At 37.0% G+C, this 24035-nt stretch overlaps 1 protein-coding gene across 1 annotated transcript in view; it reads left to right on the top strand.

The window, feature by feature from the left end:
- LOC126297751 (calcium-dependent secretion activator-like) overlaps nt 1-22785 on the top strand; it is a 1391877-nt gene extending 1369092 nt beyond the window's left edge. Inside the window, exon 33 of the mRNA XM_049988921.1 lies at nt 20240-22785. Coding sequence (XP_049844878.1) covers nt 20240-20441 — 202 coding nt within the window. The 3' untranslated portion in view covers nt 20442-22785. The remainder of the gene's footprint in view (nt 1-20239) is intronic.
- The last annotated feature ends 1250 nt before the right edge of the window (nt 22786-24035 follow it).

Raw genomic sequence — 24035 nt, forward strand, 5'->3', positions numbered from 1 at the left:
CACAATCCAAAATAGAGACAATTTTTCTTCAGTTACCTCTGCAGTGTCTTCCTTAAACCACCGCAGAGCTGGGGTGTGCCTATCATGAAGAGTTGATCCCCACGTCTTCCGCACTTAGAACCGATATATCCACTGTTGTTGTTGTCTTCAGTCCTGAGACTGGTTTGATGCAGCTCTCCATGCTACTCTATCCTGTGCAAGCTGCTTCATCTCCCAGTACCTACTGCAACCTACATCCTTCTGAATCTGCTTAGTGTACTCATCTCTCGGTCTCCCTCTACGATTTTTACCCTCCACGCTGCCCTCCAGTGCTAAATTTGTGATCCCTTGATGCCTCAAAACATGTCCTACCAACCGATCCCTTCTTCTAGTCAAGTTGTGCCACAAACTCCTCTTCTCCTCAGTTCTATTCAATACCTCCTCATTAGTTATGTGATCTACCCATCTAATCTTCAGCATCCTTCTGTAGCACCACATTTCAAAAGCTTCTATTCTCTTCTTGTCCAAATCATTTATTGTCCATGTTTCACTTCCATACATGGGTACACTCCATAAAAATACTTTCAAAAACGACTTCCTGACACTTAAATCTATACTCGATGTTAACAAATTTCTCTTCTTCAGAAACGATTTCCTTGCCATTGCCAGTCTACGTTTTATATCTTCTCTGCTTCGACGATCATCAGTTATTTTGCTCCCCAAATAGCAAAATTCCTTTACTACTTTAAATGTCTCATTTCGTAATCTGATTCCCTCAGCATCACCCTACTTAATTTGGCTACATTCCATTATTCTTGTTTTGCTTTTGTTGGTGTTCATCTTATATCCTCCTTTCAAGACACTGTCCATTCCGTTCAACTGCTCTTCCAAGTCCTTTGCTGTCTCTGACAGAATTACAATGTCATCGGCGAACCTCAAAGTTTTTACTTCGTCTCCATGAATTTTAATACCTACTCCAAATTTTTCTTTTGTTTCCTTTACTGCTTGCTCAATATACAGATTGAATAACATCGGGGAGAGGCTACAGCCCTGCCTCACCCCCTTCCTAGCCATTGCTTCCCTTTCATGCCCCTCGACTCTTACAACTGCCATCTGGTTTCTGTACAAATTGTAAATAGCTTTTCATTCCCTGTATTTTGTCCCTGGCACCTTTAAAATTTGAAAGAGAGTATTCCAGTCAACATTGTCGAAAGCTTTCTCTAAGTCTACAAATGCTAGAAACGTAGGTTTGCCTTTTCTTAATCTTTCTTCTAAGATAAGTCGTAAGTTCAGTATTGCCTCACGTGTTCCAACATTTCGACGGAATCCAAACTGATCCTCCCCGAGGTCTGCATCTACCCGTTTTTCCATTCGTCTGTAAAGAATTCGCGTTAGTATTTTGCAGCCGTGGCTTATTAAACTGATAGTTCGGTAATTTTCACATCTGTCAGTACCTGCTTTCTTTGGGATTGGAATTATTATATTCTTCTTGAAGTCTGAGGGTATTTCGCCTGTCTCATACATCTTGCTCACCAGCTGGTAGAGTTTTGTCATGACTGGCTCTCCCAAGGCCGTCAGTAGTTCTAATGGAATGTTGTCTACTCCGGGGGCCTTGTTTCGACTCAGGTCTTTCAGTGCTCTGTCAAACTCTTCACGCAGTATCGTATCTCCCATTTCGTCTTCATCTACATCCTCTTCTATTTCCATAATATTGTCCTCAAGTACATCGCCCTTGTATAAACCTTCTATATACTCCTTCCACCTTTCTGCCTTCCCTTCTTTTCTTAGAACTGGGCTGCCACCTGAGCTCTTGATATTCATACACGTGGTTCTCTTCTCTCCAAAGGTCTCTTTAATTTTCCTGTAGGCAGTATCTATCTTACCCCTAGTGAGATAAGCTTCTACATCCTTACATTTGTCCTCTAGCCATCCCTGTTTAGCCATTTTGCACTTCCTGTCGATCTCATTTTTGAGACGTTTGTATTCCTTTTTGCCTGCTTCATTTATTGCACTTTTATATTTTTTCCTTTCATCAATTAAATTCAATATTTCTTCTGTTACCCAAGGATTTCTAGCACCCCTCGTCTTTGTACCTACTTTATCCTCTGCTGCCTTCACTACATCCCTCAGAGCTACCCATTCTTATTCTACTGTATTTCTTTCCCCTATTCCTGTCAATTGTTCCCTTATGCTCTCTCTGAAACTCTGTACAACCTCTGGTTCTTTCAGTTTATCCAGGTCCCATCTCCTTAATTTCTCACATATATCCACTGGCAATCAAAATGTTCTTAGTCTGACATCTTGCTACGCCCTCCTCCTCATGTGACGCAGTTTCCTGATATTTTGGTGATATTAATGCCAAAACTAAATAAATCAATAACTAAAAAATTAAAAAAGAACGAAAGAAAAATAAATAAATAAACGATGTTCATTCTACCTCTACTCCACCTTCTCCACGCTTTCCTAGGTTGCTGGAGGATGGGAACGTGACATAGTGGCCAGGCCCCAGGTTGTGATCCCTGCATGGCAACGAATTGTAGTGTCAAAGATCGCAAGTTCGCATACCGCTGGATGCGAAAATATTTTTTCCCTCTTCGTGCTTCTAACACATTCTCAGATTTCGTTAATCGTCAAAAGTTAAGCATGTTTCTGAAAAATTCGTTGTTGTTTACACGTAAGAGCACGCTTTCTCAGTAATGAGTATCTCCGATTTTGTGACTTCCAGATGTTTAAGAAATGAAAGACAAAATTGCAGTGTGTGGAACAACTGACAGTGAAATTTATACTTTTTCCTCTCACAAATAACTCACCATTTATTTTGAGTACGTAGAAATACCCGAGTGCATTGTCAGACAGGAATATAGGAGTACAACTTAAATTGCTGCGAATGAAACTAGTAGCAATCGTCTTTATACTCTAGCTTAACACATGCATCTTCTTTTATTTGTGAAGCATCTTGATGAATAAAAGAAACGAAACGCATATGGCAATAAACAAATTGCCTTAAATTAGTTACCTAGTCGGGACGTACCTCCATGGATTTGGAAACAACTAAAGAACGACGGAAAACAGAAAATATGACGAATTTTTCGGATGTTTCTATATACGTATTTTACAATGTGATACTACTCTCTATACCTAACTCATATTCCGAAAAGTAAAATCAAAAATAAGACGTCGATGTGAATGAGAATAAAATGACATAGTGTGACATTTATGACTCAACAACAAGCTTAATGCCGCCATGTACTAGCACACTGCAGCAGTAAGTAGCACACTGTTCCTCAGATATGCCAATTCACTCCCTATAATGTAGTATATTGTAGTGAAATTTGTATAGTATTATAGTAAAATTAGATTGAACATGAATGAGATATAGTGTAATAAATTTTGGATTTTATTATACAGTAATGAATTTGAGGCACTGAGAACCATAAAGCTCATTATTGTTGCTTGTGAGACAGTATATTCATTCATGCTTCTGACATCTGTTGGATCTTATGGTGGGTCAGGTTTATCTGTGCAGTTGGCCCACATTCTATTTATGAACATTCACAAAAAGCTGTCTCACCCGTTCCTGTGATATTCACTTAATTGTGCGATCAACAATGGTGTGCTTTTGGCATTTATGGGTCTCAGCACCTCAGTTTTATTCTAGTCAAGTGAGCATGTTGGTAGACAGTACTACCTGAATTTAATCATTTCCTCAACCGGCTACTTGTGTTTGGAGATGGGGATTTACTATTCAGGAATCAGATTTTGTGTGCAGTCTCAACATGTACTCTGTTGAAACTGTTTTAAATGCTAACGGAAAAGAAAATTATCAGAAAAAGTTAGAAACAAAGGAACTAGAGCATCCAGACCAGACCCGTTGACTGAGAAATTGGCGAAATCGAATAAGCGAGACTACAAGAGAACATTTAACAAATAAGTATATAATAAGCATAGGCTATTGTGTATGTCCAACGTAAGAATGCCATATTTTCATCCTGGAAGGTAATTCGTTAACGAATACTAGTGTTAGGGATCCTGTACGTCTGTTAAAAGAAAAAAAAAAGAAGGAAAAAAACCACGAAAGTCCCCAGTTATACAAAAGTGCGAATTGGATACTAGTGAAACCTTATGAATTATTTTGTTCTTTCCATAAACCGCACTTAATTATGTACAAAACAACAAAATTGCACAAAACAATTTTTGCTCTTTTCTGATAAACTATGCATATTATTATTATTGTCAATGGCTGTAGTTGCATAAATATGTTGATAAGTGCAACTGTTGTCGCACAGATTCTTTACTTTCACTCTGTCATATTTATGTGTGAACCTAAAAATTTGTGAACACCCAGAATGTATAATCACAAGCCACTACTATGTATTTTCATCTAATAGAGATTTTTGAAATGTATTTCCATTTAGACTGGAAGAGACTCGAATTTTCTGCTCCATAGTTATAAATTGGAGCATAAAAACCATGTTGTTTTTAGCCAAGGACGATGTAAAAATTTGTGGCAGATGTTGTTAGGTGGTCAGACACACCCATTCTCTTTAAAAAACTGTCGTGGGTTTCTGAATTCATGGGCTAGTAGTCACCAATTGAAAGCCATTGCAGTAGTTCAGGCTAATGGTCCATTTTAACATCAATCAGCCCAACTCCAGATGGATTTCTTGTATTCCTACTGACTCCATACCAATTTCTCCTAATATGCCTCCTCTTACCAATAAGGGAAATGGTACAATGTCTCTATAGAGTGAATATACTTCTCTCAGTTAAAGTACTGATGTGTGACATCATCCTTCGTTCTTTCAATATAGTGCATACAACAAAAATACCTGCACCATCTACTGCCATTTCTGATGACACGTGCTGTGTAATGCTATTACTGAAGTAATGTAACATATGGCTGTAGGCAGCACTCCATAGTTTATATTTTATCAATGGTTTTGTGAGCCAACAGAACCAAATTTTCTTTTCCTCCATGCAGTACACTACAATGCAGAAAATAGTCACAACTAGGTTAGTAGTGTCTAAATGTTTGCAAGGCACTTGTTAACACATGGTAAGGAACTGGGTTGGGCTGGTCGCAGTGGCCGTACGGTTCTATGCACTGCAGTCCGAAACTGCGGGACTGCTACGGTCGCAGGTTCGAATCCTGCTTCGGGCATGGATGTGTGTGATGTCCTTAGGTTAATTACGTTTAAGTAGTTCTAAGTTCTAGAGGACTGATGACCTAAGATGTTAAGTCCCATAGTGTTCAGAGCCATTTGAACTGGATTGCACAGGTCCTAACAATAGTATCCTTCTGGGAGTAAAATGATATATATTATAACAATATTTAATAAAAATAATATTATAAACAGTTGGTCCCACTCCACCACTTACAGTACATACAATTAATATTTGGTTCATATATAAATTATCCAGCATTCTTGTGCATGTGCTCTCACTTTAAAAGACTGACAAATGCAGTTAAATAGTATTTGAGCAATTACTTAATGGTAGGTGTGATTGACAGAAGCATGTTTGGCACCCTTTCCAGCTGTAGTGTCAGCTAACATATGTGACAGGCCACTTCTTAAATTAGCATAGTAATCATATTTAAATATAGTTACTGGCAAATCTAGTACAATATTCAATAAATAATTACAGAAGTATGACAAGATATTAGGCATTCGTGCTACATTCATTTGCTGTGTTATTGTGGAGAATATTATGTTCTGGCAGACATTCACATAATGAAAAGACATAAAAACATAATAAATCAATAAATATAACACATACAGATAAGTAGCTATGAGTGGTGAGAGCAGTAGTGCTGTACTATGACAGGGGACGTTTTATGGGAACATTGTATGTCCTGAGCCGCCAATGTTAAAGTATCGAATTTTTTGAGTCATCATCTTGGAAACTTTTATGGCACTAACTTACAATTTTCTGTAATTATTAAATGCACCTTTCTAGATACACTGAACTAGAATTATTACTAAAATTGACTTGTGTGGCATGTTATCTTTTTTTTTTTTCAAACACTCTATTTTTGACAGAATTTTGTAAATAACCGAACATAAAAACAAAACAACTCAGGATATTTTAATTATTCTAGTTCCATATGTGTTGAATATTACACTTTGCATGCCATGAAAATTTCATGTCTCTGCCATAAGTACTTTTATAGAAAGCAGGTCATTTATTGCAAAAAATTTAGTTCAGAGATATTGAGGTTTAAAAATTTTCAATAACAAACTCTTATACAGACTTACATTTCTGCATCTTTTATGCACTAGAATTGCCCAGGCTTCTTCTGTGTCACAACAGCACAGTGCTTGCCTTCTCCTTTTCTTTCTTGCTTCTTTTGTCATTTATTTTGCAGCTCTGCTTTACATACACGAAGCTCATCCAGTTCCCACAGTCCTTTAGTTGTGTTCTGTCCAAATCTTACTCCTGACTTCTCCAGAACCTTAACCCTTTCATATCTCCCACCATTAAAAGATATTACATCATCAGACACTGCTAGCTTTAGAGTCATATGGCCAACAAATACACTTTTAGGCACATGGCACCACACAACATTATTGAAGGACTCATTCATATTCTGGGTCTTCCCACATAAACGCTTCTTTAGTAGCTCAGGATTTTATAAATCTCTGTAAATAGGTTTGATTGCCTCCATCACTGCCAAAGGAAGAGAATGTTTATGTGTAAATTCATGCAGGGTGCCATAAAATTAATCTTGCCTATATTTACACCAAGTGTATGGTGGAGATGGACACAAAGCATGACATGGCTCTTCACTGGTTGATATTTGATGAAAGAAAGTGCTCCACACAGCTCTTTTCATCTCCTCTAAATTGTCATAGTTATCTGTAATGGCCTTCCCCTAACATTCCTGTAATTAATCAATTACTTTGTCCATTAGCCTTCCAGCACATTTTATTGTCCTCATCATTTTCTTGACATGTCCTACACACTCAAGTTTTCGTTTAGGAACATCGTATGGCTTACTGTTTTGCACTGCAATGAAAGCCTTGCTGTCTCCATCACCTAAGTAATTCACATATCTGGCACCTCTCTCCTTCTGCAAACGCTGGAAAATGCTAACTAGTCCTTCTACCTTCATTCTTCCACTTGTGCCTTCATAATTTTTTATACACTGCTGCTTATGAAGGAGTCTGTTTTTCTGGTTCAATGTAGAACCTAGGCAATACTTACTGAGTACTTCAAAATCCAAAACTTTTTCAGTGTCAATACTTATCGCAGATGTAAAATCATTTTTAGAACTAAACACATGCTTTTGCCAGGATTCATCCACAGCTATGCTAATGTCTGTGTCACCCTCATTCTGTTCAACAGCTTCTGATGTAGCAACAACCACTGAATTTTCAGCTACAGAATTTACAGAGTCCCCAATTGTTGTTACATATTTCATATACCTAGAAGGTGGTTTTGGCAAATTCAACACAGTGCAGAGAACACTACCAGCCCTTGCACCCTTACCAATGCATCTAAGGCCATAGAACAGTCTCCCATTAGTTCCATACAATTCATTACCTGAACACTTTCATGAAATATGAAATGCTTTTTAGTTTATGCACTTCTGACATTTAATTATTAATTTAGACACAACACCTATTCCAGTTCCAATATCCTCATAAAGTTTAACTTCACCACCACAAAGACAGCAAGGGACAGTTTCAGAAAGAACTTGTGTAAGGATTTGTGGATCAGTAATGACATAATCCATAATATCAATACTATTACCACTGTCACCCGTTTCTAAAGTTACTTACTTTTTTGATGCACTAGGCGGCATGGTCACTTCAGAAACATTATCGTGGTTTCCTTCACTGCTAGCACACATGTTATCAAGTATTTCAGAAGAAAATACAGTTCTCATGTATCTGTTACCCGCAAATTTGCGTTTCTTGAAGTTACTTTTATGCTTAGTCATTTAATTTATGTATAAAAGGCCATAGAAGTTAGCTTACTACAAAAATAGCCGATAATCACACTACCTTCAACGAAAACTAGTATCAGAAACAAAGAACTGATTTTTTTATTTGTAATGCCAACTTCTGAGACGTAGCAGTGGGCTCAAAAGAAACCAATGCACAGTGTTTGCACTGTGTGCTTCCCAAGATATGACTGCTCAAATGTGGCGGTATATGCATAGCTGCGAAATTTAACAGTCACACATCAACATTCAAAATATTATTTGAAGGTCTCACAATTGTCTTATTTTAATGTATTATATACCAAAATGTTCAGGAAAGTCCAAAGTAAATTATGGAACAGAAAACAGAAAATGTCAAATTTCAACAAATTTCACTTACAGTATCCCATTATGTAGAAATTGTGTGAACCGTTGAAAAGTTACTAATTTCAAGATTTATTGTGAAGACATTCAGGCCCTGTAAATTATTAACTTTTGTAATTCTTAAGATATTGAAAATATGATTATTTGACTGTTGTTGTTGTTGTGGTCTTCAGTCCTGAGACTGGTTTGATGCAGATCTCTATGCTACCCTATCCAGTGCAAGCTTCTTCATCTCCCAGTACTTACTGCAACCTACTTCCTTCAGAATCTGCTTAGTGTATTCATCTCTTGGTCTCCCTCCACGATTTTTACCCTCCACGCTGCCTTCCAATGCTAAATTTGTGATCCCTTGATGCCTCAGAACATGTCCTACCAACAACCGGTCCCTTCTTCTTGTCAAGTTGTGCCACAAACTCCTCTTCTCCTCAGTTCTATTCAATACCTCCTCATTAGTTATGTGATCTACCCATCTAATCTTCAGCATCCTTCTGTAGCACCACATTTCAAAAGCTTCTATTCTCTTCTTGTCCAAATCATTTATTGTCCATGTTTCACTTCCATACATGGGTACACTCCATAAAAATACTTTCAAAAACGACTTCCTGACACTTAAATCTATACTCGATGTTAACAAATTTCTCTTCTTCAGAAACGATTTCCTTGCCATTGCCAGTCTACGTTTTATATCTTCTCTGCTTCGACGATCATCAGTTATTTTGCTCCCCAAATAGCAAAATTCCTTTACTACTTTAAATGTCTCATTTCGTAATCTGATTCCCTCAGCATCACCCTACTTAATTTGACTACATTCCATTATTCTTGTTTTGCTTTTGTTGGTGTTCATCTTATATCCTCCTTTCAAGACACTGTCCATTCCGTTCAACTGCTCTTCCAAGTCCTTTGCTGTCTCTGACAGAATTACAATGTCATCGGCGAACCTCAAAGTTTTTACTTCGTCTCCATGAATTTTAATACCTACTCCAAATTTTTCTTTTGTTTCCTTTACTGCTTGCTCAATATACAGATTGAATAACATCGGGGAGAGGCTACAGCCCTGCCTCACCCCCTTCCTAGCCATTGCTTCCCTTTCATGCCCCTCGACTCTTACAACTGCCATCTGGTTTCTGTACAAATTGTAAATAGCTTTTCATTCCCTGTATTTTGTCCCTGGCACCTTTAAAATTTGAAAGAGAGTATTCCAGTCAACATTGTCGAAAGCTTTCTCTAAGTCTACAAATGCTAGAAACGTAGGTTTGCCTTTTCTTAATCTTTCTTCTAAGATAAGTCGTAAGTTCAGTATTGCCTCACGTGTTCCAACATTTCGACGGAATCCAAACTGATCCTCCCCGAGGTCTGCATCTACCCGTTTTTCCATTCGTCTGTAAAGAATTTGCGTTAGTATTTTGCAGCTGTGACCTATTAAACTGATAGTTTGGTAATTTTCACATCTGTCAACACCTGCTTTCTTTGGGATTGGAATTATTATATTCTTCTTGAAGACTGAGGGTATTTCTCCTGTCTCATACATCTTGCTCACCATATGGTAAGAGTTTTGTCAGGACTGGCTCTCCCAAGGCTGTCAGTAGTTCTAATGGAATGTTGTCTACTCCGGGGGCCTTGTTTCGACTCAGATCTTTCAGTGCTCTGTCCAACTCTTCGCGCAGTATCGTATCTCCCATTTCATCTTCACATACATTCTCTTCCATTTCCATGATACTGTCCTCACGTATGTCACCCTTTATATACTCCTTACACTTTTCTGCTTTCCTTTCTTCGCTTAGAACTGGGTTTCCATCTGAGCTCTTGATATTCATACAAGTGATTCTCTTTTCTCCAAAGGTCTGTTTAATTTTCCTGTAGGCAGTATCTGTCTTACTTCTAGTGAGATAAGCCTCTACATCCTTACATTTGTCCTCTAGCCATCCCTGATTAGCCATTCTGCACTTCCTGTCGATCTCATTTTTGAGATGTTTGTATTCCTTTTTGCCTGCTTCATTTACTGCATTTTTGTATTTTCTACTTTCATCAAGTAAATTCAATACTTTTTCTGTTACCCAAGGATTTCTACTAGCCCTCTCATCTTTTTACCGACTTGATCCTCTGTTGCCTTCACTACTTCATCCCTCAGAGCAACACATTCTTCTTCTACTGTATTTCTATCCCCCATTCCTGTCAATTGTTCCCTCATGCTCTCCCTGAAATACTGTACAACCTCTGGTTTAGTCAGTTTATCTAGGTGCCATTTCGTAAAATTCCCACCTTTTTGTAGTACAGTATTTCACTATTTGCCCCAAATTTTTTAGTGTGGCAGATATATTCAGGTTTGCTTTATTATGGAACTGTGATTTGTTACTGAATGCCTAAGAGCTGTAAGTAGCCATATTTCAGATTGTCTTTTAGTATACCGTTTCTGGTGCATCACCATTGTAGCTGGGCATACCTGTACCGGTCACTTTTGATCTCCCAGCCATGCCGTGATTTATGCTCTGCACCTGATGCTTAGCATTCAGCCACATAAACAATTTAATCTTACCTCATATCAACTCTATGTGTCCGAATAACTCTCCTACATATGTGTAACACTACACACCTCCACTTATTGTGACACATTACCTTGTTAACTTCGCGAATTTAGTCACACCAATATTTGATGTAACTTATATAAGATAATAAAGAAAATGCAAACAACTCTGAGGCCTACATGTAGGATATGTCAGAACTTATATTATCAGCAGTATTTTACTCTTAACCTAGCAGAAATTATAAAATCATGTCATATTAAGTTAATGTCTAAATAAGCACATAACATACAAATTTAACGAAATATTCCAGTCAATTTGTATTTTAACAAAAGTTTTAACACCGTTGCGTTCATTTGATAGCGCTTCTTTTGCTTTGACCATTTCATCGATTTGCTTCAGTATCGCTATGTTTTATACAGAACACGATCTGTTTTGCTGTCGAAATTTAGACCATTTGCAGTAGTCCTATGACCACCTCTTCAAACACTCATCACTCCATTAGTGAGGTACTGCAGTGAAAGATGCATCAGTCTTCATCCACCATTAGTATAGAATGATGATAGCTGTCAAAATATGACAATAGTGTAGTTACCTATAATCATACGGTTTTCTGAACTCTCCTGTCAATAGAAATTATACATTCACAAACAGCATTGCAAAGAAAAAAGTGGTATACAGCTTTGGAAAAATACTATGAATTCTGTTCGACATTTCAAACACTCTGTCTATGGTACCACCAGAAAATGCGAGGAAAGTTGTTCAACACCATGAGTCAACTAATATTTTATCGATTCTCACAATTATTACTGCATCTAATCAGGAACTTTTAAAAGTCTGAAACAACTCTCCTGTTTAGGTTTCTTGTTAACTCAGCAGATAACTACATTATAAATTCATCAATATTCAATCATATTTGCACAATAATACCATTTAACTCTAGAATTTATTCTCATAAACATATTCAAGACCTTTCCAAAATAATACATATTAGATGATTAATGCAACTTAATGTACCCCAAAACATTGGTTATACATTCCACGTAACTACATGTTCTGTTTCTATAAGTCATAAAAATTTCAATGGGATCTGACAAACCCCATGCCCCAAAATTTGTCCAGACAATAATTTTAATTAAACTACATGTATTACATGAGAAAATCATCCAAATAATATAATTAATTAAATAACCCCTCAAAAGTTTCCTCTGTATCTTATGACAGTACAGTTTCGCTTTCTCATATTCATAAATGACAAAAATATTTATAGCTTGCTGACCTCCACACTCCAAGATTTGTCCGAACAATATTTACTCCTCCCTTGCACGGAAACATGCCTCCATGCTATATCACATACTTCTTACATTCATCTATACCACCTCTTACACAAAACTGAAACAACCCAGAAAGTTCTGAAATAATACACACCAAAAGACATATATATGTACTGATATCTCTACACATGCCACATTATTTTTACCCAAGATGTTATTCTACCATGTTTTGCTCTCCCATGTGATTACTTTTTGAATATCACGTTTTGTGCTTCTTAATCTGTTGAAATTAGAGGCCTCTTTCGTCATTCACCAATGGGTTCGTACAGTTACACACAAGGTATTTGACTACCACTGAAACAGCACTGTTAGACTGGAGAAATGCACACTTTCTTTCATTATCAATATCGATCTTTACACTTGTGGGAACAGCAGCATTGCTGAGAGGCGAGAGCTTTGAGGCAGAATCTATGTGACATGACTGTGCAATCTTGGACACTGCAGTGTGTGGACCTGTATTATCGCATGTCATGCACTGTGTTGAATAAAGCGTTTGTTGTACTTTGTACCTATGGCATGATATATTTTCTGTCACCATGATATACTGTAGTTCCATACTCCCACTGGCTGCACATTTTTAATTCCTCCTTTCTTCAGACATTTCTCATTTAACACTTCATTTACAACATCCCTTACTTTCTCCTCTATATTTATAGTACACATTATAACTTTGTACCAACCCTCAATCTCATTATCATAATCAAGCAGTTCATAAAATACTTTATTCACCCAAATTTCATCTCTACATCTACATCTACATACATACTCTGCAATCCACCATACAGTGTGTGGCGGGGGGTACCTCGTACCACAACTAGCATCTTCTCTCCCTGTTCCACTCCCAAACAGAACGAGGGAAAAAGGACTGCCTATATGCCTCATCTCTTCTTCCTTCAAGATCTCTTGGTACTTCAAATTCCTCCCATGCCCATGAGTGAGGTTGTAATGACTTCAATATGTTTCCATGCCATTTCCAATCATTAACAGAATTTCCACTTTCTTCATTGATGTACCATTTTGTACTAAAGTCCTCTCCTAAACCAATAATTTCCTCATTATTAGTGTCTATAATCTCCTGCTCTATCTCTAAATAGTCTGTAGGATTTATATCACCCTGATGACCCATTGTTTTGTCGTCCTCTTTCGCATCAAATGTACTATTTCCTTCCTCCAGAGTAATGTTATTAATAGCTGCAACCTCCCCACTATTAATCACATGACTTACTTAATCTCTTTTAAATGAAACCTCTCTTATTTCCACCGAATCACTACAGTCTGTAAAGGAATTCTCAACATTAACATACACCAATATCCCATAAGTTTCATTATTTAAAACTGTCAACACATTATAAAAATTGCCACCAATAACTCCAGTAAATCCTCCCACACACTACACAAATTGCTGCTACTGCACTGCACCACATCATAATTCACAGTACACTTGAATTCTGTCAGAGTGAGAGCTACCTGTCTTTCCATTACATTTTCTCTCCCATCAGTCTCCTCCTTTGCTTCACATCACATCTTGACCTACATTAATCCTTTACCATCCACTCATAATTCATGTTTACGTCAAGAGACATCAAATCACTTCCATCAACAGAAATATATCCACAGACTCCTTCCTCAGTAACAAAAACTAGTGTGCAGTTCAAGGACTGGAGCTCAACTTCTAATAGTTGTATTTTATTTTTTGTTGATTGCAGGCTTTGATGGAAGATTGTTAAGTCTGTGAAATACCCCATGTTACTCTTTCCAATTGTTTATTTTTATTTGTGACATCTGGTATGTGTGATACTTGGAGTGTTAAAACCTGTCTTGTGATTGATTGTTTCAGTATTTTTTTAAAGTGCTGAAGGTATTCTTTAGGCAGGGGAAGCTGTTGTCTGGATTTATCCTAGAAAAGACATACTTTCCCTACCCATGACAACAGGTAGTTGAGTATGTGTGGCACGAGATTCATCCCCTATACTTTCATGAATCAGCTGTACCAATCTTCCCTTCCTAGTCCTGTTTGGGTGTAGGCCATGCCTAGTGAAACCCCATCTGTTGATAGTCCCGACGGGCACCAGAGCAACATGAGCAAAGTTGGCTGCCCTCAGAACCATCCCTAACCCCACATTGATAAGCCTCACAGCTCCATCAAGGTGTGGTTGATCATGATGTGGGAACAGTTCAACAAAGTGTATGTAGTTGCCATGAGTCAGGGAAGCTATCTTGTCCAGGTCACCACCTGTCATATGCCTCATCCCTGTACAAACTGTTCCCCGTCCCACTCACTGTCACTAAATGGTCCTCTTTTGTAAAGTCCTTACATAAGTAACCTAAGTCCTCTATCACATGTTGGCTGGAAGATACTGGTGGCCTGGTACGCTGCCCCTAAACTTTCCTGTAACTGAGGGCCTAAACCTCCCCCATGGCTACTACATAGCAGCATCACTTTCTTCTTCCTAACACAATGCACACTCCTAGGCTTTTCTTTCATTTAGTACAGCAGGGCAGACCTTTGTGGAACCTCAAATCTTGGTGGATAGACAGTGATTTGCAGTGCCATTATCTTTATACTATTTCAACAAGTCACATACTTGTTATATCATTGAAGTTCTCTTAGAAGCTTTTTTCAAATGCCAAAGATAAGAGTATATGGTTCCATTAGAAAATAAAACAATGTCAGTGTTCTAATTTGATGACTATTAACAATAAAAATTATGTGCAAACAGCAGCAAATTTACCGTACTGTCCACTATAACTTGGTGAAAACCACATCTCAATATATTTATTCATTCTGTATATCCCAGCTATCTGGATCCTCATCTCCGCCACCAGGTTTTGTGAGCTGTGCAGGTGGGAGTTATCCTTACAACATGTTCTCCACACCTGAAATTGTCCCATCCTCAGCCTATGGTGACCTACTGTTCTCACACCCTCCATCCAACAGTTTCCACCCCATCTGTTCTATCACCTCCTCCTTATTCATGTCCCATTACCCTCTTTGTGTGTGCCACCATCTGCCAACACACATTTTCATCTTTCCCCTTCCCTTTCCCTCTCCTCTTCTGCTCCTCCACCCCCCCCCCCCCCCCCCCGTCACCGCTTTTTCCTCATTTCCTGCCAAACAGCCTCCCCAAATGCTGCATCTGGCAGCCCACATGTCTAAATCTAGACCCTGCATGCTCTGCCAGACACCACAATTCTCTCCATGCACCCATACAATGCTATCCGTTCCCCTTCCATGCCCCCTCTCTATTGCTGCTTTCACTGAATATGACAGTTGCCCTCTTGTTTGAGATACCAGAAATGGCAGTCGTGTGTGTGAGGTGTGGTTGCTTGTGTGAATGAATGTGTGTGTTTTCTTTTCAGAAGGCTTTGGCTGAAAGATAAATATTAAAAATCTTTTCATTGGTCTGACTACAACTTAATGTGTCATCTTTTCAGTGAGTAGCAATCTATCCTCTTGCTTATGTTGTTAACATATATGTATGTAAGTTGCCTTTGTAGCTTGAAAGCTGTCTTATAGGCTAATGATTAAATAGAAATGAATAAATATTGTATGTGTGAGGGTGGACACTAACCAGGATTTGGTGCTGGTTTAACAAATCAGAATTGTACAGATGGAACATCACAACTGGAAAGTGAACTGAAATATTAGGATAGATTTTCACAACAATTTTTGTATTATTTCCTAGGGTTCCACCAAGTCATTCGAAGTGCAGGTTAGGGAGTTGACGGCAAGCTAAATTTCCCCTGAAGGTTGTGTAAAAACTGCAGGTTTAATATCAATTTGAGTTTTGCTCTTCTGACAAAAAGTTTGGGTCTATTCCACTGCTGAATTTAGACTCTTATACTTTTGCTGCTGAAGGCCAATACATCTCAAAAATTTATGAAATGTAGTAGAATGTTATTTTGAAACTTTGTTGCAAGCATAGTTAAAGATATGGAGATAATTAAAGTATGAGAAAGCACTGTGTATAGTAAGACCATTAAAGTGTAGAGGTTGTCTAAATACTTACGATAAACTAGTTTGCATGATTTTATAGCTCAAAAAATCACTAATGAATCTACAGTAATGCGGCATGTATGTTCATGGCAGCTCTGTTTGGTTTATACTGCAGGTAATACAGTGCACAGGTCATAATATTATGAACAAAGTTTCCAAACATCACATCAAGATTCTTACTTTCTGCACACAAACAGGTCATGAAGGCCCAATGGTACCGATTGGCCACCACGTCATCCTAAGCCCAGACATCACTGGTGAGGATATGGAGGGGCCTGTGGTCAGCACACCGCTCTCCCAGCCATATGTCAATTCATGAGACAGGAGCAACTACTTCTCAGTGATGTAGCTCTTCAGTTTGCCTCACTAGGGCTGAGGGCAACCAACTTGTCAACAGTGCTCGGCAGATCAGATGATCAGCCATCCAAGTGCTAGCCTAGCTCGACAGCGCTTAACTTTGGTGATCTAACAGGAACTCCAGTTACCACTGGGGCAAGGCTGTTGGCCATCGAGATTGTACTACGTGACTTTAACGAGTAGTTAGGAAAGTGAAAGGAACACAGGATAACCACAGAATTGTGCAGCATTCACAAGTGGGCCAATAAAAATGGCTGACATCTCATAAACTTCTGCCAAAATGTTAATATCAGAATTATGTTAACGCAATTTGAGAAGCCCATGCAGAAACTGAAGAGTCCCCTAATAAAATAACTGAAAATTTACAAATTGACCACACTGCAATCTATAGCAGAAAAACAAAGAAGTCCTCAATACAAACATAGGAGAGGTTTCTTAAAGTAAGATCACCTCTTAGTCCACATGAAGATAAAATTTGAGCCCAACAGAAAATGTATAATAGCAATCCATATTTTCTGCACTGACCCTAGATACTCAGCATTCAAAAAGAAGTAATTTACTGAATGTACCGTAGGGTGGATACCCCAAGATGATCTGAACTTACAGAGAAACAGAAGCAAATAACAACTCCCAAGAAAGAGAAAACATAGGTGGGGGAACATCACATAGAATGAAGCTGTCAAATATGAAGTTACAGCATTGAGTAATTTCAAACTGGCAGTCATAATACACCAGAAAAATGGAAAGAACTCATAGAGGTACAGAAAAATATCTCCGAGTTATTCAACAAAAAACACACATCTATGAAAATAACAGGCTGAATGAAGTAGAACAGGAGCTTGCCAAAGTAGTTTCATATGGCAAGAGGTAATAAGATGTAATACATAAATGAACATTTTTGAATGTCATTTTTTTGCTTGTCCAGTGTTATTGTGGGGGCAGTCGTAATGTCACATGGGCACACCTCCCTCCAAATCTTTGAACACAGCTCATTCACCTGTCATTGTTACTGTCACACTGTACTAAATCCACATGTGTGTCTTTTCAGGGATGCATTTAGCTCTGTCTTTATTTCTATTGATGAAAATGTGTGAACAAATTGAACTGTTCTGGTGGAAGAAGACATGGAAAAAGGGAATAATCAATAAACAGACTAGGCTGCCCATTCCTCCAAATCAAATCTTCTTACACCATGTACGTGATGCGCTGGGGAGATGTCTTGTAGCATGTCCATTTGAGCCAATGATGATCCAGCAGTTTTCATCCAGTCTGGTGGAGAAATAGAATGCCCTACCATAAGAACTTCTAACCAACCTTGTGGCCAGCCTTGGAACACATCACAGAGCATGCGTTGTTGTCTTTGGTGATCACACACACTATTAAGAACCATGTCCTGCTTTTTGTAATGTCCAGGGACCAAACATAAATTGTGGTGACTTCAGTGTAATAATTGTCTCTAAATAAAAGTGTCATTTCTATATGTCTCATTGCATATTTCTTTCTGTTGCAATTTGTACTATGCCGTAGCAGTTCTTTCTGTATATGGGCCAAGTTTCATCAAGCTATTGTACTTAGCAATGACATATGATGTGAAGTTAGTTTTCCCCTTAAGGTTTGTGCATTAGTGTATTAGGACATGCTAAACCTTGCTTCATGGTTCATACTCAATGTGCCAAGCACAGAATCCAGTGCATTTCCAAGCTATTGTACTTAGCAATGACATATGATGTGAAGTTACTTTTCCCCTTAAGGTTTGTGCATTAGTGTATTAGGACATGCTAAACCTTGCTTCATGGTTCATACTCAATGTGCCAAGCACAGAATCCAGTGCATTTCCAAGATGGAATCAATTATTTACAGTCTTTAGTTTGCAGTTGTGTTCAATCATACAATCCCAGAAAGAAGAAAACTGAGTAGATTCATGGTCTGGCCAATTTATAAGCAGATCTCCACAATGGCCAGCTTCTTGGTATGAGGAAGCAGCTTGTGCAGTTTATGTTTGTGATGTCTCCATTCAGCTGTACATGTTATTTTGTTAGTATATGCTATGCTATATTAGTGGGGGTCAGGCATACTTGCAGCCTGTGGAGAACTATTTGAGTATTATACCTACTAAGAAAGTATTGGGAGGTAGTTGGTAAACACACTTAATAATGTATCTGTGACCATCTTTATCTTCTTCACTCAGTTTCCTGTGAGATTAATACATGCTGCTAGCTTAGAGGTAATTGACTGACATGTTGACTGCTGCAAATCATACTGTATTTACCAAGAGCTCCATACACCTGTACTGAATGTCAACTTTAAATGTTTTAATTCAGATACAAAGCTGTTTTCATTAAAGATGATTCTTGACCTGTGGAATAAGATGTCTAATAATCATTCAGTTTCGACATACAATCACATTGCAATTTCCTATCACATATTCATCATTATATGAACAAAGAATGGATAAGCTACATCTTTTCCATGGCCAACGGTGAATTGTGTGCTGAGATGGTTGCTACCTTAAAGCAGCAGCACTGTCATTGGTATAAAAGGGTAAGCTGGAGGACCCATTCACCATTCATCTTACTTGAACATGACAGAAAGTCCCATTACTGAAATTTATATCAGTCCAATTACTGAGTCCTGCAGAATGTCAAAAAAATTAAAATAAGTCACTGACAGCAAATAATGATAGATATAGTTCCCAGTATTTTGTAAACATATTAGAGTGAATGAATACTGTTGGTGAAGCAAGTTAAAATTTTTTGTCTCAGTAAAGTGCACCGCTAACACAGTGTGTACAAACCCCTTCAACAGATAATGGTAAGGTAAAGAGTATACTTCACGAGTTTGTACATAGAAGCAAATGGTATTTGCACAATGTTACCACCCTAACACAATGTGTCCGTGCCAAACACAACTTGAATCGAGTTTTTAACTGTCTAATCCAGTTCAACTCTTGGCTTGTGTAGGTGCAATTTGTAAGAACTTTACGAAAAATCTTCCATCTTTAGAATGTAGAAGTGTGAAAACTGTACACGAATTGTAGACATAGCTGGCTGAGTACCTTGCCAACACTGCATAGTTTTTATGTGTCACAGATGTGCAATACAACTATGTGAATATGTTTGAAACAACCAAAAACTCTGTTGGAGCCTCTCCCATCTTATATATTCAAGTCTATTTTTCATTACAATTAAAAGGAGCAACGGAAGTCAGATATTTAAATGATATTTAAGATGATAAGGGAAATTTGATGATACCAGTGTTGGGTAATTTCAGCAAACAGAATGTTACAGTACCTTCCCATCTCCTTCTGTCATCACCCAAACCATCCAACGCATCCACTCACCATAATAAAACTGCAGAGCTGTCACACTGTAGTTAGCTGAGATGATGTAGTGATTCCAGTGTATGTATATGTGTATACACGACCCTTATAGCTCTGAAGAAGACTCCCTCTAAGTACCAGCAATATTCTGTCTCAGAACTATTCTCAGTCTTGTTTATGTGCATATCAATGACAGCTGTTCAGTGAGTTGTTGGCTACACACTTCCTGTTATTTGTTCAATCAGTCAAATGTGCTAGTGTTGTTACTTTTAGTTGAAGTGCTTCAAGAATTCACTATGTACATCATGAATAAGGTATTTCTTTTATTTAATATATTAACTCAAGAATTTATGCGTAACCATATGTTTCATCATGTAGTTTCAGTAGTAGTTTCATTTACTTTAACTAACATTTTGTTAACAGGAGTTATCCAGAAACTGGGATTGATGATGATGGTGACCGTAGTAAACCAAAAGTTACCATCAGGGAGACTCTTGGCGAAGATGGAAACTATGTGGCAAAAATAACAAATGTGACAACGAATGTGGTAGGCAGAGTTGGAAATATGTTTGGAAAGGGTATTGGAGGTCTCACAAGTAAATTTGGTGGTGGAAGCTGGTTTTAGCAAAATGATTTGGCTTTCCTTTTGGTAACAATTAGGTCACTCAAAGGTGTTAGAATATTTTATTTTTTGCATATGTAAAGTGACTGAGCTCTGCCTGTGATTATATGACCTTGTATAAACCGAAGATATGTATAATGCTTACAATGATTATTTGAAGCTCATAAACTAATTAATTGTATATTTTATAAATGTTGTCATTGGCTGACTTAAATAAGCCCAAAAGCACACATATTTAGAATTATAACAGTTTTATATTGATCTAATAACCTTGTATGAAGAGAGTATTATCCCTGCAAGAATTTTAACATTTTTAGTATAGTACGTGTGAAATGGGGCCACATGCTGAAAGTTATATATTGTATATAGGTGAAAGCACATCCATTGCTCTTGATCTTAGCAGATAACATGAAAGAGTTCTGTACATAGCCCTTTTCCTTTTTGTAAATGAGATGATATCTATTGTTAATAATGGAGGATTGAAAAATCATTCCTGTTATTTAAGACTTAAATTTGTGCATGATTTGTTAACTATAGTATCATACCATTGAAAAAATTGTTAAGGCATTTAAATGCAGATTATTATTATGTAATTAGTAGTGGCTGCCATAACAAAGATAATTGTAAAATTTTTTAAGAACTTTTGTAAGGAAGCAACACCTGTTATGGTCAGCTGTACGTGTTTAGTGTGATGATCAACAATGTTGATGACTGTAACATAATAGATATATTGGGTACATGGAACTACCTTCAGGCCTTCATTGGGTAACATGATATATTATACAGTTTTACTAAATGAAACCTGTAAAATAATTAACACATTGTTTAAAAGAAGCTGTTTATTGTTATACCAGTAACATGGTAGTCTTTTTGAGAGACTCTTCGTGAATCATTTCCATAGAATATCCATAAATGAATCAACAGTTACAATAATAGTGCTACATAAAACACAGTTGTATACTGTTAAATCTAGCTTTAATCCAGCAGGTATTTAAACTATAATTGTGATACACATTTGATGTCAATATGGCATTGAGGTTGATCATGACAAGATCCGCTGCTGTTGTTCTGTTAATCAAGAACATACTTTAAAGAGTTGTTGAAGTAACACCATATACATTGTTCTTTATAGGAAAAACTGAGAAAAATCGAAATAAAAACACTTGTTAGCTGATCAAAACTATTGTACAAATTTAAGACTTTAGTAATGAATTGTGCCTCAGCTGTTCAGGTATTTTAATAATGCACGTATTGTGAGATAAAAATCTGATAGGGGTATTTCAAGATCAGAAGAATTATTAGTAAATTTTTATTCATAAGAGAAAAAAAAATTTGTTTTTGGACATGATGCAGTGTATTGTATGTTTATTTTCTCAGCAAAATTAGTTGGTACATACAGCAGTTGGTGACATGTCCATCTATTTGTGTAATTATTATACAATGTGGTAGGGTGTTTTTGTTACTATTCATAATCACAGTTGTTGTTCACTTATAATAATGCATTGTAACAAAAATAACAGTTTGTGGCATATTACTTATTTGCCACAGTTTCTCAATCCTACTCATCACCCCATATTATCTGCCACACTAAAGACAAGAGTAGATAGCAAAAAGTAATATTACTGAGAGGTCATTGTTGTGGCACTAGCTGAATTTAAAGTAGAACTCTGTGAAAGATAAAAAACATTTTGACATAAGAATTTGTAAATTTCTCTTCATACTTAGTCATCTAATTTAACAGTCTTGAACTTACGAATAAATATATTGCTAATACTATTGACTAAACTTAAGAGAAATAGACATCAAATCATACCCAGTAATCTGAGTAGATGAATAACGTCAGCGTATTTCAATTACTGAGTAAGATTGTTTACATAATCAAGAAACATTGGTGACAATAGATATACTCTGCTGAGTGCTTGTCACTGATAGAAATTAATTATATTTATTTATAAGTATCCTATTATGAAAGTCAAATATTTCATGGAGTTCATAGGGGTGGTCCCACAGTTACCAATAGACTTTTAACAGTACACAGAGCCATAATAAATAATGTAGAGTTTGTGTAGCTATTTATTCACAAATTGCATGATTATATTTTTGGCAGTATGAAACATTTTTATTTACATTTTCTTTTAGAACATTCATCACTGCAATTCATGAAAAAATAATTCAATCATGAAAATCTTTATTGATGTGTAAGACAGATTTTTAAATGACATGAACACACTGGCATGTAATACTAGTGACTATTATGTAAAGGTTTCTGATATTTCATTATACAAGGTGGCTAACCAGCACATGCATGTTTCCATGCTCTCTCTCTCTCTCTCTCTCTCTCTCTCTCTCTCTCTCTCTCTCTCTCACACACACACACACACACACACACACACACACACACGCAAATAAACATTATAACAAATAAAACAAGTTGCATGTTAATTGACGAATGAACATCATCGAATTCTTTTTATTTATTCTCTGCAACGTTACATTATTTAGGGTGGCTTGTGTCCTATTCATAGTTAAAGTGGAAGCAAATGTTCTTCAAAATGGGGTAGTTGTTATAAGAATATGTACATAAGAAAATAATTAATAAGTTATCACAGATAAGTTCATACAACATAGTTCGTTATTGCCTCACTGGTATTTTCAGTTAGTGTAAAGGTTTTTACATGCCTTACCATGTCTTACATATAAAACTTGTCTGAGAGTCATTAAACTTTTGGATAGTGTTGTCCTAATAATGAAATACCTAACAACAGTTCATAAATATCTGAATCATAGTTTTTAAATTGAACCGCACTTACAATTATATCAGTTGCCATGGAGCACGTTGTCAGTTTAGGTATTCCCTGTTATATATATTCGTACATACAGTTTGTAATGAATTCAACTTTCTGTTAGTGATATATGCTGTAGGAAACTGTTCACTCAGATGTGTTAATATCAGGAAATGTCTCACACTCCTGATAAACCTTTCAGGCCTTTGTGTGTCAATCAGATGTATGAGCTGGAACCAAATTCTGAACTACAATTTAATTTCACCCATTTCTCCTAAAAAAAAAGAATTTCCTGAAATCAGCGTTAGTATTAATGGAATTAGAATTACATGCATGTCTGTCGAAACAGATTTTTCCAGTAAATTATTAGCAACTTCATTATTTAACTGTGTTTATTTCTAAATACTGGATGAAATGCCAGATATAGCTCTTGCATCACTTCATGCACATGTGCTAAAAATGTAACTCTTCTTACTGTGCACAGTAGTTACACATTAAGTGAATTTCACCTTCAAACTGTCTAGCTGATCCATCATCATCATCTTCACCATTATTATCATCAGATTCATAGACTCTCTCTGCCTTTAAGTGTGCTATCACAAACATATAAATGTACCCCCTCCCCCCCCCCCCCCCAAACATTCCTTTACAAAACAGACACACATAGACTGCTCCATCCGTTTCTTTTTCATCGTGAGCCCTGTTATGGAGTTTAGGCTCTTCTAATTCATTATGTGTAAACTTACACAAAAAATTAAAATTTAGCCCAGTATGAATAGTACTGAATCATGTTCTATGACTACATGTAGCTTTA

Source organism: Schistocerca gregaria, chromosome X, assembly GCF_023897955.1.
Source record: "Schistocerca gregaria isolate iqSchGreg1 chromosome X, iqSchGreg1.2, whole genome shotgun sequence".
Taxonomy (NCBI): domain Eukaryota; kingdom Metazoa; phylum Arthropoda; class Insecta; order Orthoptera; family Acrididae; genus Schistocerca; species Schistocerca gregaria.